Here is a 16,771-nt window from a genome sequence, read left to right on the forward strand (position 1 = left end):
GCCTCTAAAGTCCCCCTTCTTCCTTTAGGATCCCAAATCTTCACAGAACTTTTGGCTAGTTAGAACACAAGATATCAGAAGAAACGTCATAATGGGTTACACTAATATCTCTTCAAGTAATGTTCGGCAACTTCACAACACCACTCATGAAATTTTTAAGAGTAAGGAAAAAGAATTACCACAAATTTGTATATATTGTCTGAAAATTTTTTAAATAAGACTATCTCATTGGAATATTTACTATTTTGTTAATTTGAAATAATATAATTTAAAACTCCTAACAGAGTATCTAAGCAAACCAAACCCACTGCCATCAATTCCAACTCATGGCGACCCTGTAGGACAGAGTACAACTGCCCCATAGGGTCTCCAAGGCTGTAAATCTTTATGGGAGCAGATTGCCACATCTTTCTCCTGGGGAATGGTTGGTGGGTTTGAACTGCTGACCTTTCAGTTAGCAGCTGAGTGCTTTAACCACTGTGCCACCAGGGCTCTTTACACTGCATCTAATACAGGCAAAATTAAAGCTGGAAAGGACCCTGAAGACCACCTAACCTCTTTCTTATTATAGATGAAAGAACTGGGGCCAGGAGTTCTAGTCCAAGATCACTCAGCAAATGAGTTGCAAAGCCCAGATAGGAACTGAGGTCTTCTGAGTTCAGCAAGCTTAACACTACATCAGCGGTTCTCAAAGAGTGGTCCAGAATCCCTTAGAAGCTCCTAAGACCCTTGTAGGAGACCCTTGAGGTCAAAATGTTTTACTAATAATACTAAGATGTTGGTTGTGTTTTTCACTACTATTCTCTAACGAGTATACAATGGAGTTTTACAGACACTGTATCACATGCAATGGCATTATTGCTCTGAAGACTAATGGAACGTGTGCTTACCTACTTACACTTTTTAGAATTTTCTAAGGTAGTGAATTTAGGGCAGTAGTTCTCAGTGTGGTCCACAGGACCCTGAAGTTTCCCAAAAAAACCTTTCAGGGTCTGTAACATCAAAACTATTCTCATAATAATACTAAAATGTTCTTTGCCTTTTTCACTGTGCTGGTATATGCTCTAATAGTGCAAAAGCAACAGAGAGGAGACAGGATAAAACTGTAGTATCTTGGCACTCATCAAGGCAGGGGCACCAAACTGTACTAGCAGTCATTGTATGCTGCACGGCCACACATTTGCAGTAAATAACAAAATGTCACTTTCACTAATGTCCATGAAGTAATAAAAAAAATATTAATTTTAATAATCTTAGCCCTTGAGTATGCATCTTTTTAATACTCCGTGTAAACAAAACATGAGGTACACATCAAGTATTTCTGCTACATACTGAAGTATGATGGTTGTCTTGAAGAAAAGCATTCCTGAGGATGTTTGAGTTTTGAGCTAAACTAGCCTGCTGCTTTTTTCACAGAACCTCATTGTTACTGGAAAGGATGATTGACAAACAGATTATTCAGACCTAGGTATATGACAAGACATTTTCTTAAAAATAAGTGAAAGCCTGTCACATCAAGGAAAATAGCCGATAGTATATTTCTTTCCAATGATAAAATACAAAATTTCATTCAAAAATTAATAATTTTTAAAAACTTGTATTCACCAAGAATTTGACAGCTTCCTAATATCTAAAGACCTTTTGATTAGATCAGTATCATATTAACAAATGTGATCTTTTTTTACATACTGCATAATGAAATGTTTCAACATTTGGAATATCTGTATAATTTAATGAACCAATATTTTCCAAATGATCAATGCATGATATCATCAAATCATGCATGGAAAAAGACGCATTCAAGAAGCAATCCACATCAACGAATTTGAATGTAGCAGAGTATGAAATGTTCATTAATTTGGCTTCAGATTCCACATAGCAGCTAAACTTTTAAAAAAATACGACTTGCAGTGTTTTGGTATAGTACCAAAAAGGAATAACCACGATTATCTGGAAAAGCTACTAAAATACTTCTCCATTTTCCAACTACATATCTGTGTGAGTCCAGATTTTCATCAACTTTAGCTAAGACAACATAACACAAGACATTAAATGCAGAAGTAGGTAACTATCTTCAATTAAGTCAGACATTAAAGAGATTTGCAGAAATTCTTTAAAAAGACACTCCTCTTTTTTTGTTTTAGAAAAAATACTTTTCAGAAGATAATATGTTAACATGTAATGAGTTTATTGTTATTTTTAGATGAATTAATAAATACATTTAAATTTATAAAGGTATATAGGAATGGATATAAACAATAGGCAAAAGCTCTTTGGGGTCCTAAACAAATTTTAAGAGTGTAAAGTGTCTTGAGACCAAAACGTTTTGAGAACTGCTACACTACATCACGCTAACAAATTCAGTATCTTAGCTTTCACACGTAGAATCGGAGGAAATAAACTTTTATTTCAACTATGCACACATTTTGTAATTATTTAAAAAATGAAAAATGATCTCACATGTAATCTGAAGTAAAATATTCCTAATTTATTCCCTTTAAATTGTTTGAATAAGTAAATGTTTGCCACCAGATGGCTTCTTTAATATTATTGTTGTTGGCTGCCATGGAGTGGATTCTGACTCATGCAACCCCATGTGTGCAGAGTAGAACTGCTCCATAGAGTTTTCAATGTTGTGACCTTTCAGAAGCAAATGATCAGGACTTTTTTCCGAGGCCAAAATAAATCTATCAAGGTGCAGAAGCCTGCCTCTACCTCAATCAACTTTGCTAAACAATTTTTCTCTAGTTTCAAAGCACCTTGGAAATGTCACTGCTTTAGAGTCTATAGAGACGGTTCTTCAAAGATTCCAAATAATGTAGTTCCCATTGGGAAAAAAGTCTTCCAAACTAATATGTGATTTTTTGTTTTTTTAATTTCGATTAAAACCATTAAATTCACCCCAGTCAGAAGTCCTAATCTTTCGGCTTTACCGCATACCACATTATGCCTTCTATAATTTTCTTTTATGACGAGAACTACATATTTTCAGGAAATCATCCTGCTGTCTTGTGCTGTGATTCTGGTTTACAACCACCAAACTTTCCTTAAAGCATGAAGTTTCCAGAGAAGCTCCGACGTCAACTCGTACCCTCCGCAAGGTCTCTGGCACGCCCTGAACCCTTGCCGCTAACGGATTGGCTAAGCCCAACCAAGCCAGAGAGGACGATTGGCTGGCTGACGTGGGCTGCTGGCGCCCACCAATCCAGTCTATTTCCTGTTCCCTCCCGCAGTCTCCTCCCCAGTTAAGGAACCTCACCTCAGCAGGATAGGGAGGACATGCTGACCACCTAATTCTCCCTGCTTGGGACAGTAAGGACATCGGATTCGCAGCGCAGGGGTCTGTGGCTCAAATCTCTACACCCTACCGTTTCTCTCGATTCGAGTGGTCGGTGGAGGCAGCTGCGAGAAGAAGAGGCGGTGCACAAGGGGAGTTGTATGTGGGAAGTCCCGCCCTCGCCAGGCGTGGCGCCATCGGGCGATCTGTGGACGTCAAGCGCGGGCCGGCGCGCGATTGGCCGCAGCTAGGATGTGGTGCGGTTGGTTTGCGGTGGCGCTGGCTCGGGCTGGTGGGCGCTGGGTAGGCGGCTCCGCTTGGGGGCGGGGCCTACGCACAGCTGCCGGAGCCCAAAAGAGACGTGCCGTACGGCCCCCTTTGGCTGGCGTTTTTGTTGCCGGGTTCAGTGACCGGCCGGTCGACTGCGGCAGGAGCTCGGGGTAAGGTAGAGGGCCGTGGGGTCCGAGTGCTGGCTCTGCTCTCCTGGGAGAAGTGGGGCGGCCGGGGCGCTTCGGGGCGGGACTTCGCAGGGGTCGCTTCCCCGAGGGCTGCGTCCTCGCGTTCGTCGGGAAGCGGTGTCGTTACACGAAGCACTGGAGGCTGGAGCGCGCGGGCTGAGCGCAGATGCTGCGGAGGGCGAAATGTCGGAGTGTCTGCATCTTTGCGGCTTAGATGATTGGATGAGCCCCATGGATGGAAGCGCATGCGTTTTCTTTTTAAAAAATACATGAAAACATGTGCCCGGGATCAACAATTGTTAAATCCTTCCTACTTTTTTTGAAAAATCCTAGAACTTCGTTACATTTCAGGAAATCTAAAATTGTTGTGTGTATAATCCTACCTCCGTTCTGCGTTTATTTTAAATACTGGTTGTATACAATTATTAATATATATATATATATATATATAAGGCGCAAGAGGAAGTTAGGGGCGCTAGAACCAAGGAGAGTTAAGCTAGATATTAATTTGGAAAGCAAGTTTTGCAGTGGTGAAGGCGTTCCCAGGTGAGTGGTGTGTGCTATTGATTCTGAATGTAGACGCTGGAAAGCAGGGTGTATGGCTGAATTGGAGCCGGTGAGCTAGGAAAAGTCGGGTAAGGAGAGAACGGTTGGTAGAACTTGAAATACATGATTAGAAAGTATTTCATTTGGTGGTTAGAGTTCACTGAGGTTTTCTGATCAGAAAGGTATTTGGTAATTGATAATATTCGGGAAGTTTGACTTTCAGGAAGGGAATAACCAAAAGACCTGTTGCCGTCGAGCCAATTCCTACTTATAGCGACACCATAGGACAGGGTAGAACTGCCCCATAGGCTTTCCAACGAGCAGCTGGTGGATTCGAACTGCCAAGCTCTTGGTTAGCAGCCCAGCTCTTAACAATCGCTCCACCTGGGAAGCAGTTCACTTGCTTCCTCTGATGAAATAGGTGAGTCACCTTCCCAACTTGTCTTTCTGCTAGCTTGAGATGACTGGCAGATTTTGTGGCTTGTGTATGGTTCACACGCGTTTTAAAAACTTTTTTTTTTGCTTTTTCTTCGTGTATGAATCTGCAGATACATTATTAAAGCAGTCCTTTTTAGCATAGGGCATTTTAAATCTCATCATTCACTATTAAGCAGTGAAAAAGGAAGACCATTTACGTATATAGTAACTTTAGTAAAAGGCAAATCCCACAAGACTCCGTAGAGTATGATTCTATTTTATAAAGTTCCAAAAACAAGCTACGACAGTATATTGTTTAGGCATATGTGTATATGTGGTAAAACCTCTCTCCCTGTCTTCCTTTCTCTGTTTATATACACACACATATACGTGGTACATAAATGCAAGGGAATGATAAAAACAGATTTCAGGAGACTGATATTTCTAGTAGTGAAGCAGGAGAAGAGATGAAGAGCATCACATAAATAGACGTAGCTTAATCTATTTTTTGGTTTTGGTAATGTGTTCCTAGATCTACGTATTATTTTTAAGTGAATAAATATTTGTGATTACGTAAAGTTCCATCTTAAGATTTAAGTTCCAAAAATCTTGAAAGAGCAGTGTGACTTAAAAGATTGTCATTTTGAAAAGCCTCACCATTCTGTAGTTATAAAAGTTACCTTAGTAATGATTTTAATATGTATTAAATTTGCCTATGAAAGTTGTAAATACATCTTTTTTAAAAAGTGGCTAACTTTGAAGTAGGCTTTTAAAGTTTCCTTTCCAGAGTATTTTTCTTCTTGATCTCTGGTTTTAATCACTAAGCATATTTTCAGTTTTTTGTGTTAAATATTTTCATTTTAACTCTCACATCATCAGCAACCCTTAACAATCCTCCTACACTTAGCCCACCCCCACCCTGTTTAAGGGGAGAACTTTTTGTCAAGTAGCCATTTTTGTACTTACACATTTTGTATGCATTCTGTAGTGTGCTTGAACTCTGTTGAAAGTATTTCAGAAATCTAACTATTTGAAATAAAGTCACATACAAAGCAGAGTGCAGAGACTTCAGAATACATAGTGTGGAAAAATTCAAGGAACACTTTCTGAGGACCTACTATGTCTAAGGTGCTCTGAAGGATACAAAGGTCACTGATCTTAGGAATTACTGGATGTGCAAAAGTTATAGGGAAGGATATAGAAAGTGTTTTAATAGTATTTTAAACTTAAATCAGTATGGGGGCTTAATCAGGGGTCAGAGAGAGAATAAGCCTTAATGCACTAAGGTAGGGATGGGCAAACTGTGAAATTCAAATTTCAAAGTCCTAAGCAAAGTTTTACTGGGACACGACTAGGCTCAGTTTACACATTGTCTGGTTCAAACATTGCCTGTGGCTACTTTAGTACTACAAAGGCAGGGTTGGTACTGTCTGGCTCTTTATGGAAAAAGTTGGGGGAGGGCTGCCCTAATGCAGTCATTGAGTGTAATGAATTAAGTTTTCTCCTGTGTCTCTAGAACGGTATGTGCCCTTGGAAAAATTGAAAAAACAGTCACTCAAATTATTTTTTTCTGATTAGAAACAAGATTGAGAAAGCCTGGTTAAATCTTATTGGTGTATTGAATGTTTGGGACATGAATTGGACTTTGAGAAAAGAATTTCAACAGATTGACATAGCATTGTTGAGCAACTATACAGAGGCAAGGAATGGCAAAGAAAGTTTGGGACAGCTATAGGAATACCTACTAGATATTATAGAAGCTTTTGTGGAAAAATAGGATGAGAAGTTAGATTGGGGCTAGCTCACAGATGGGCAGTCTCCTAAATGAGGGGGAAAAATGTACAAAGGGAGAGAGATTGATTATATCAAGTGCTGCAGAGGGTTCTGTAGGACAAGAATTGGGAGGAAATATTGACTGTGGTAATTAAGAGAGCAACTATGGTGAAAGGCCAGCTGTGATTGCCTATAGGAGAAGTGATGGCCAGGCTGGGGCTGAATGGTAGGCCAGCAGTATTATTGGGGGACCCTGATGGGGACAGAGAACGGTGATACTGCAGATAGGAGGAACAGATATAATTCATACCGTTTTTTGAAGTGGCTGAATTGCTTATTGGGTTCAGAGATCTATAATTGTTTCCCCATTATGCTCATGTGGAGTCTAGGTGGTGCAAACAGTTAACTCACGTGGCTGCTAACTGAAAGGTTGGCGGTTCGAGGCCACCCAGAGGTGCCTTAGAAAAAAGTCCTGGTGATCTACTTCCAAAAAATCAGCCACTGAAAACCCTCTAGAGCACAATTGTTCTCTGGCACACATGGGGTTGCCGTGAGTTGGGGTCAGCTCGACAGCAATTGGTTAACTGGTATGTGATCTTCAAAGAAATACAATATATGGTAATGGCCTTTCTTCCTCTTTCCTCTTCTCAGTATTTTAGGACAGATCAGACACACCGTAATGATGCCTGAAATAAATACTGACGGTCTCGATGAGCAGCAGGTTCTACTTCTGGCAGAGATGTGCATTCTTATTGATGAAGATGACAACAGAATTGGGGCTGAGACGAAAAAGAATTGTCACCTGAATGAAAACATTGAGAAAGGTGCCGTTTTAAAATATTCTGCCTTGTAAAGTGATTTTCCTAGGCATTTCAGGTTAGCTGAGAAAAGTACTCTGGTAAAGATGTGGTTCTTAATCACTTCATATTTTATCTTTGGCTCCAGTTAGTTAAAGAGGTGTGTTTAGTAAAAATCTACGTTGCTACCTCCCCTATTTAACAGATATGTCTCTCCACATCATCTGTCTTTTACCCAGTTTCTTCAGGGTTGTTTTATAAAAGAAGGAATAGGCTAATCCTAACATAACAGCAGTTGTCAAGTCTTCTAATGATGGAGAGAGGCAGGAGTCATAAAGGAAAGAATGTGCCTTTGCAGAAGTAGAAGACTGACTGGACCTGTGCTGAATATCCCTGAAAGGAAGTTGGCTGGTAGCAGAGCTGGCCAACAGATTCCCGTTTCTTTTCCTCAGTGTCTGACGTCCTTGCCGGTATGCCAGAGCTCTTCTCCATCACAGCCATGCAGAGGCTTATCTAAGCTGAAGACTATGGGAAAAAGGAAAAATAAAAACAATTTACTAATATTGTTCTGAATTCCAAGTCGAAAATCAGGCAAATAATTGCTATTTTAAAACTAAAATAATGGTATTTATTTTGCTTTCAGGATTATTGCACCGAGCTTTTAGTGTTTTCTTATTCAACACAGAAAATAAGCTCCTGCTACAACAGAGATCAGATGCTAAAATTACCTTTCCAGGTTAGCGTACTTAATACGCAGTATATTGGTGGGACCTATGTTTAAAATAACTTTTTATTGTTGTTTGTGAGAAAGATGACACTGGGAATTAATCCCTGGGAATGTGGAAAAGGCTCTTAAGATTGACACTAGAGGTAAACTTTCTTAATCGTCTGAGAATCTGTTACTTGTTATTTCCTACTGAGTAGTTTTCCTTGGTCAAAATGAAGTATATTTTAGATGCCTAGGAAGAGTACATAAAATGGTTAAAACTGTTAAACCCTGAAAACTAATAAAATAGAGCTTGATAATTAGAAAACGTTTCAAGGAAAAGGAGATAAAAGTGTACTGGTAACCTGCCAGGTAATGGTGTCACTGAGCACAGAATAACTCTGAACTTCCTTGTATCCAACATCAAAAGGAAAAGCCTGTGCGTGACATAATTTCATGTTCTACATAAGAGAAGCTTATACAATGAGCACAACTTAATAAGACAGCAGTAAAGAATAAGAACTGTTAAGGGATAGGGGTGTGTATATGTGTATCTTTACATATGTATTTTTTGTATCTATATATCTTGATTTTCTTTTTGGTTAATCAGGCATTAATAAAGAACTTACTTACAGATGTCTGTTTTACAAAATGATTAGTGATATTCCATTATAACTGATTTTAAAATCCTAAAGAATCATTTTATTTTTCTATTACTTGTAAAACCATTTGTTTCTTGGTGTTTCAGACCTCCTTTGAAGAAAAGTTAATCTACACCTGTGTTAACATTTTCCAGGTTGTTTTACCAATACTTGTTGTAGTCATCCTTTAAGTAATCCAGGAGAATTTGACGAAAATGATGCAATTGGAGTAAAACGAGCAGCACAGAGGCGTTTAAAAGCTGAGTTAGGAATTCCCATGGAACAGGTAACCAGTTTTACTTTACATAAAAACCATACAAGTTGAAATCTAAGCATACATTTACAAAGTGTTCTATAAAATTTTCAAATTCAAGTGTAGCTCTCTACTTTTTAACCTTTTGAGTTATGAATTGGCCCCAGAAAACACATTGAATCTTTATTCAAGATTATTTAAATTCGATTTAGCATTACTTACCAGAATTTAGCTCAAAACTGAGATGGATTTATCTGTAAACTAGTATATAAGGTTGACTTTTTATAATTAATAAGAACAAAGGTAAATATTTTCTTGTGGAAATCCTTAGGAATACAAACTACACACCTAATTGCGTGAATTATAATGATGGTTTTTTTTCTTGGAAATGTTCCCTTTAAATAAGATCTCTGGATAAATAGTCTCATCTACTTAAAATGGTAAGTTACTTTCCAACAAAAGATGATCTTAAAGTGTAAAGGAAAAAGTAACAGTTGTATAGTCTATGAATGACTGCTTTTTTTCTGTTTTAATAATTATTGCTTTAAAAGTCAGCATATGTGGTCCAATGGGAAAAACAATTAGACTTTTGAAACTGACAAGGTAATGATATTTCCATGTATCATCAACAGGAGATTAATATTTTGAAAACTCTAACTCTGAAACTCATCTATCAGTTTGTCATGCTGTGGTGGCTTGTGTGTTGCCATGATGCTGGAAACTATGCCACTGGTATTTCAAATACTAACAGAGTCACCCATGGTGGACAGGTTTCAGCAGAGCTTCCAGACTAAGACAGATTAGGAAGAAAGACTTGGCAGTCGACTTCTGAAAAAATTGGCCAGTGAAAACCTTAGGAATAGCAGCAGAACATTGTCTGATATAATGCCAGAAGATGAGCCCCTCAGGTTGGAAGGTATGCAGCCTGCCTCCTGAAAGTAGAGTTGACCATAATGACATGGATGGAGTAAAGCTTTTGGGTCTTTCATTTGCTTATCTGGCACAACTGAAAATGAGAAGAAACAGCTGCAAACATCCATTAATAATCAGAACATGAAGTGTGTGAAGTATGAATCTAGGAAAGTTTGGGAATCATCAAAAATGAAATGAAGCCCATAAAGATCGATATCCTAGGCATTAGTGAGCTGAAATGGACTGGTATTGGCCATTTTGAATCAGACAGTCATATGGTCTACTATGCCAGGAATGACAAATTGAAGAGGAATGGCATCGCATTTATCGTCAAAAAAAACTTTACAAGATCTATCCTGAAGTACAACACTATCAGTGATAAAATATCCATAAGCCTACAAGAAAGACCAGTTAATATGCTATTATTCAAATTTGTTCACCAGCCACTAATGCCAAAGCTGAAAAAATTGAACATTTTTATCAACTTCACTCTGCAGTCTATAACTGATCATACATGCACTCAAGATGTGTTGATAATTAGTGGTGATTGGAAGGCAAAAGTTGGAAATAAGATCAGTAAAAGTAGGTAGATAATATGGCCTTGCTGATAGAAATGATGCCGGAGATTGAAGGATAGAATTTTGCAAGACCAGTGACCTATTTGTTACAAATACCTTTTTCAACAACATAAACAGCAACTAAACATGTAGACCTTACAAGATGGAATACACAGGAATCAAACTGACTAAATCTGTGGAAAGAGACGATGGGGAAGCTCAATATCATCAGTCACAGAAAGGCCAGGGGATTGCTGCAGAACGGACCATCAATTGCTCATATGCAAGGTCAAATTGAAGCTGAAGAAAATCAGAGCAAGTCCACAAGAGCCAAAATACAGCCTAGAATATATCCCACCTGAATTTAGAGACCATCTCAAGAACAAATTTGACACAATGAACACTAATCACCAAAGACTAGACGAGTTGTGGACAGACATCATACATGAAGAAAGCAAAAGATCATTAAAAAGACAAGAAAGAAAGAAAAAACTAAAATGGATGTCAGAAGAGAATCTGAAACTTGCTCTTGAATATAAAGTAGCTAAAGCGAACAGAGGAAATGATGGCGTAAAAGAGCTGAACAGAGGGTTTCAAATGATGGCCTGAGAAGATGAAGTATAGTATTATAATAAAATGTGCAAAGACCTGGAGTTAGAAAACTAAAAGGGAAGAGCATGCTCAGCATTTCTCAAGCTGAAAGAACTGAAGAAAAATTCAAGCCTCGAATTGCAATGGTAAATTCTGTGGGGAAAATATTGAATGACACAGAAGGCATCCAGAGAAGATAGAAGGAATACACGGAGTCACTGTACCAAAAAAGAACTGGTAGACAAACCGTTTCAGGAGGTAGCATAAGATCAAGAACTGATGGTATTGAAGGAAAAAGTCCAAGCTGCACTGAAGGCATTGGTAAAAAACAAGGCTCCAGGAATTAAAAGAATAGCAGTTGAAATGTTTCAATAAACAGTTGTAACGATGGAGGTGCTCACTTGTCTGTGCCAAGGAATTTGGAAGACAGCTACCTGGCCAACCAGCTGGAAGAGGTCCATATTTGTGCCAATTCTAAAGAAAGGTGATCCAACAGAATGCTGAAGTTATCTAACAATATCATTAATACCACACCCAAGTAAAATTTTGCTGATCGTTCAGAAGTAATTGTAGCAATACATTGACAGGGAACTGCCAGAAATTCAAGCCGGGTTCAGAAGAGGACATGGAACAAGGGATATCATTGCTAATGTTAGATGCATTTCGGCTGAAAGCAGAGAATACCAGAAAGATGTTTGCCTATGTTTTATTGACTGTGCAAAGGCATTGGACTGAGCGGATCATAACAAATTATGGATAACATTGTGAAGAATGGTAATTCCAGAACACTTAATTGTGCTCATGAGGAACCTATACATAGATCAAGAGGCAGTTGTTTGGACAGAACAAGGGGATACTGCATGGTTTAAAATGAGAAAAGATGTGTATCAGGGCTGTATACTTTCACCATACTTAATCTGTATGCTGAGCACATAATCCAAGAAGCAGGATTATATGAAGTAGAAAGCGGCATCAAAATTGGAGGAAGACTCATTAACAACCTGCAATATGCCGATGACACGACCTTGCTTGCCGAAAGTGAGGAGTACTTGAAGCACTTATTGATAAGACCACAGCCTTCAGTACGGATTGTACCTCAACATAAAAAAAAAAATCATCACAACTGGACCAATAAGCAAAGCTGTTAGCATTGAGTCGATTCCGACTCATAGCGACCTTATAGGACGCAGTAGAATTGCCCCATAGGGTTTCCAAGGAGCAGCAGGTAGATTCAAACTGTAGACCTTTTGGTTAGAAGCCGTAGCTCTTAACCACTGTGCCACTGGGGCTCCAGACCAGTAAGCAACATCGTGATAAATGGAGAAAATATTGAAATTGTCAAGGATTTCATTTTACTTGGATCCACAATCAATGCCTATGGAAGCATTCGTCAGGAAATGAAATGATATATTGCACTGGGCAAATCTGCTGCAAAAGACATCTTTAAAGGGTTGAAAACTAAAGACATCACTTTGAGGATGAAGGTGTGCCTGACCCAAGCCATGGTATTTTCAGTCATCTCATATGTATGCAAAAGCTGGTCAGTTAATAAGGAGGACTGAAGAAGAACTGAAACCTTTGAATTGTGGTGTTGGTGAAGAATATTGAATATACCATGGGTTTTGAAAAGAACGAACAAATCTGTCTTGGAAGAAGTACACCCAGAATGCTCCTTAGAAGCAACAATGGCGAGACTTTGTCTTACGTACTTTGGACATGTTAAATCAGGAGGGGCCAGTCCCTGGAGAAGGACATCAAGCTTGATAAAGTAGAGGGTCAGTGAAAAAGAGGAAGACCCTCAACGAGATGGATTGACACAGTGCCTGCAACAGTGGGCTCAAGCATAACAACGATTGCGAGTATGGCGAAGGACAGGGCAGTATTTTGTTCTGTTTTACATAGGGTCACTATGAGTTGGTCATGACTTAATGGCACCCACCCACACGCATTGCTATTGATTTGATTCTGACTCATAGAGACCCTATAGGACAGAGTAGAACTGCCCCATAGGGATTCCAAGGAGTGGCTGGTGGATTTGAACTGCCAACCTTTTGGTTAGCAGCAGTAACTCTTTAACCACTGCACCACCAGGGCTCCAAATCGACACCTAACATACCTCAAAGTATACTCCTGTTCAGGATGTACTGAACTGCAGTGAGTTATTTTTAGATTACTTTTTTTTTAAATTACTGACATTTTTACTATTCTGTTTTTCATAGGTTCCACCAGAAGAAATTAATTATCTAACACGAATTCACTACAAGGCTAAGTCTGATGATGTTTGGGGTGAACATGAAATTGATTACATTTTGTTTGTGAGGAAGAATGTAACTTTGAATCCAGATCCTAATGAGATTAAAAGCTATTGTTACGTGTCAAAGGAAGAACTAGAAAATATTCTGAAAAAAGCAGCCAGTGGTGAAATTAAGATAACTCCGTGGTTTAAAATTATTGCAGAGACTTTTCTTTTCAAATGGTGGGATAACTTAAATCATTTGAATCAGTTTGTCGAACATGAGAAGATACACAGAATGTGAAAGTGGGGATGAATGATTAGTAAAGGCCTGAAAAATTTCTCTGTAGTGAATTTAGAATGATGGTTGTGTATTTTGCTTTTAAATTTGCTTCTTTATTAGGAGGACTCAGATTTGATACATTGATGCTTTTACGACTAGAATATGTGTGAAAAGGACTTAATTTTGTATCACATACTCATACATATGCACTGCTGTTTGTAAGAGAAGACATGAGAGAGTTAAAAAAAGAGAGAATAAATAAAAATTTAACCTGTCCAAAAACATGTCTATGACATATTTGAACTAGTAAGCAAAGCTCTTCATTTTTTATATTGTTGTGATAAATGTTTTCAGAATATTTGTTGAGCACTTTGCTATTTGCTGGTCGCTTTATGTATCACTGCATTCTTATCGTGGTCCAGAAAAATGTGCAAAGGAAACTACTTGTTTAGCTACTTTAAAACAGTCCTGATTAACTTTCAGTATTAACAGATTAAACTAGTCAAGCAGGTTAAAGGGAAATTAAATGTTACATACCCTAATTTCTATCATTCTAGGTTGATTTTGTGGTTTAATCATTCTGAAATTATCTTTTTGATATTTAAAGTCAACCATTGATTTTGTTCGTAAGCAGGAATGGATACTGATTAGATTAAATCTTCTTTTAAATAAACCAGAACAAAAACCTGTTGCCGTCAAGTCAATTCTGACTCACAGTGACCCTGTAGGACAGAGTAGAACTTCCTGTAGAGTTTTAAAAGCTGTCGTCTTTACAGAGGCAGACTGGCAAATCTTTCTTCCATGGAGCAGTTGGTAGATACGAACCACCAACCTTTCAGTTAGCAGTCAAGCACTTAACCACTGCGCCACTAGACTTATTAAATAGTCTGCCAATGAGCAAAGTATGTGTTTTCAGAATTACAGTCAAGAAAGGCTATTCATAAAGTGGTAATTAGGTCGTACTCTGCAACAGAGTTTCTTAATGTTGACACCAGTTACATTTGGGGCCAGATAATTCTTTGTTTTGGAACCCATCCCATGAACTGTAGAATGTTTAGTAGCACCCTTGGGTTCTACCTACTAGATGCCAGTAGCACGCCTCCCATTTGTGACAAACAAAAATGACACCAGACATTGCCAGATGTCCACAGGGGGTGGGAAGGAGGCAGAGTTGTACAAAGTCAGGCATATTGTAAGGGGGAGTGGGGGGAGAAGAACAGAAAAGGCTAACATTCAAGTTAAATAGAGTCAAGTTATGGAATAGATACGTATTATTTAAGTTTGTATCTTGACTTACGCAGTTTTTTAAACTATTGGCCATAGGTTTCTTAGATTTGAAATCTTAGGACATCTTTATTATCCTTAAATGCTATGTAATAATAAATAATGAAGAAAAAAATTTGTTTCTTACAAAGTTAAGCAGTTTATAAATTCAGTATAAAAAATCACTTCTTGTTAATCCTGAACAGTTAACTTAAAATTTTAAGCAAGACTATTTTATGTAGCAAATATTTTATTGAAAAATAAAAATAATAAAAATGTAGCACATTTTTATGCTATTGTCTAGATTGTTAAATTTTTAATAGAATAATCTTCCTGTAATAGCTTAAGCAAGATAAATGCTAGATAGTTTGAAATGAATTTATAATATTATTTCTAGTTCTTTAGTTTCGCTTTCTAGGAAGTTTGAGGCTGAAAGCCGCACATAATTAGCTGCTCAGTAGCCACATGTGGCTAGTGTGTACTGTATTAGAGAGTGAAGCCTTAGACCATTACCTGGTACTTTGTAAGTGTTACAGCAAGTTGGGTCTGTTGTAATGTCCCCCACTTCATTTCTTATTTGTGTTATTTGCATGCTTTCTTGTTTTTCTTCTGTCAGTTTGGCCAGTGGTTGTCGATTTCATTTACCTGTCAACCAACTTTTGCTTTTGTTGATTCTTTTATTTTCTGTTCTCTATTTCATTTATTTCTACTTTGATCTTTATTATTTCCTTTCTTCTGATGGCTGTGGGCTTCTTTTGCTGTTACCTTTCTGTTTGTTTGAGTTGTATAGCTAATACTTTGACTTTGTCCTTTCTTTTTTGATGTGTGCATCTATTGCTATAAATTGACCTCTAAGCACTTCCTTTGCTGTGCCTCAGAGGTTTTGGTATGATATGTTTTCATTCTCATTTGACTCTTGGAATTTTTTTATTGTACTTTAGATGAAGGTTTACAGAACAAATAGTTTCTCATTAAACAGTACACATATTGTTCTATGACAATGATTAACAACTCCATGACTGTCCCTTCTAAAGCTTGGGTTCCCTACTACCAGCTTTCCTGTCCTCTCCTGCCTTCTAGACCTTGTCCCTGGACTGTGGTGCCCCATTAGTCTCTTTTTGTTTTATGGTGCTGTCTCATCTTTGGCTGAATAGTGAACCTCGGGAGAGACTTCATTACTGAGCTAAAAGGGTGTCTGGGGGCCATGCTCTTGGGGTTTCTCCAGTCTCTGTCAGGCCAGTAAATCTTGTTTTTTTTTTCTTCTTGTGAGTTAGAATTTTGTTCTACATTTTTCTCCATCTGTGTCCAGGACCCTCTGTTGTGATCCCAGTCAGAGCAGTCAACAGTGGTAGCCAGGCACCATCTAGCTGTACTGGACTCAGTCTGGTGAAGGCTGTGGTAGTTGTGGTCCATTAGTGCTTTTGGACTAATATTTTCTTTGTATCTTGTTTTCTTCATTCTCCATTGCTCCTGAAGGGTTGACACCAGTGAAGTATCTTAGATGGCTACTCAAAGGCTTTTAAGACCTCAGACACTACTCACCAAGTTAGAATGTAGAACATTTTCTTTATAAACTGTGTTATGCCAATTGAGCTAGATGTTCCCCGAGACCATGGTCCCCACAGCCCTCCACCCAGCAATTCAGTCCTTCAGGGCGTTTGGATGTGTCTGTGGAACTTCATGACATTTCTTTGTACATCTGCTGGCTTCCCCAGTAATGTGTACTGTCTTACCCTTCACTAAAGTTACCACTTATCTACTGTCTATTTAGTATTCCCCCCCACCCCTCCAATCCCTCATAACCAACAAAGATTGTTTCTTTTTGTGTGTGAATATTTTCATGAGTTTTTACAGTAGAAGTCTTATACAGTATTTGTCCTTTTGTGATTGACTTATTTCACTCAGCATAATGTCCTCCAGTTTCATCCATGCTGTGAGATGCTTCACAGATATATCATGGTTCTTCATCTTTGGATAATACTCCATTGTGTGTTTGTACCATAGTTTGTTTATCCATTCATCTGTTGATGGGCATCTAGGTTGTTTCCATCTTTTTGCTATTGT

The 16,771-nt window shown here is 38.3% G+C and overlaps 2 protein-coding genes across 5 annotated transcripts in view; one reads left to right on the forward strand and one right to left on the reverse strand.

Moving 5' to 3' along the window:
- Window positions 1-3,390, reverse strand: part of WDR37 (WD repeat domain 37) — a 138,400-nt gene extending 135,010 nt beyond the window's left edge. For both annotated transcript variants that reach the window (XM_023740139.1, XM_023740135.1), the window contains exon 1: window positions 3,260-3,390. The gene's annotated coding sequence lies outside the window, so the exon portion shown is untranslated. The remainder of the gene's footprint in view (window positions 1-3,259) is intronic.
- On the forward strand, window positions 3,237-15,481 carry IDI1 (isopentenyl-diphosphate delta isomerase 1). Of its 3 annotated transcripts, none has more exons than XM_004385880.3 (5): window positions 3,237-3,340; window positions 7,123-7,295; window positions 7,912-8,004; window positions 8,771-8,901; window positions 13,148-15,481. In XM_004385880.3, the coding sequence occupies exons 2-5, from the start codon at window positions 7,151-7,153 to the stop codon at window positions 13,463-13,465; spliced, it is 687 nt and encodes a 228-aa protein (XP_004385937.1). In that variant the 5' UTR covers window positions 3,237-3,340; window positions 7,123-7,150; the 3' UTR covers window positions 13,466-15,481. The 3 variants fall into 3 exon arrangements, with proteins under 3 accessions (XP_004385937.1, XP_023595917.1, XP_023595918.1); XM_023740149.1 differs by lacking the exon at window positions 3,237-3,340 and adding an exon at window positions 3,401-3,534; XM_023740150.1 differs by lacking the exon at window positions 3,237-3,340 and adding an exon at window positions 3,553-3,717.
- Window positions 15,482-16,771: the final 1,290 nt, after the last annotated feature.

Source organism: Trichechus manatus, unplaced genomic scaffold (genome assembly GCF_000243295.1).
Source record: "Trichechus manatus latirostris isolate Lorelei unplaced genomic scaffold, TriManLat1.0 scaffold00149, whole genome shotgun sequence".
Taxonomy (NCBI): domain Eukaryota; kingdom Metazoa; phylum Chordata; class Mammalia; order Sirenia; family Trichechidae; genus Trichechus; species Trichechus manatus.

Coding starts and splice junctions, on each gene's coding strand:
- IDI1 (XM_023740149.1), top strand. Junction 7,296..7,911: donor GAATGAAAACATTGAGAAAG/GTGCCGTTTTAA, acceptor TTTTGCTTTCAG/GATTATTGCACCGAGCTTTT. Junction 8,902..13,147: donor TAGGAATTCCCATGGAACAG/GTAACCAGTTTT, acceptor TGTTTTTCATAG/GTTCCACCAGAAGAAATTAA.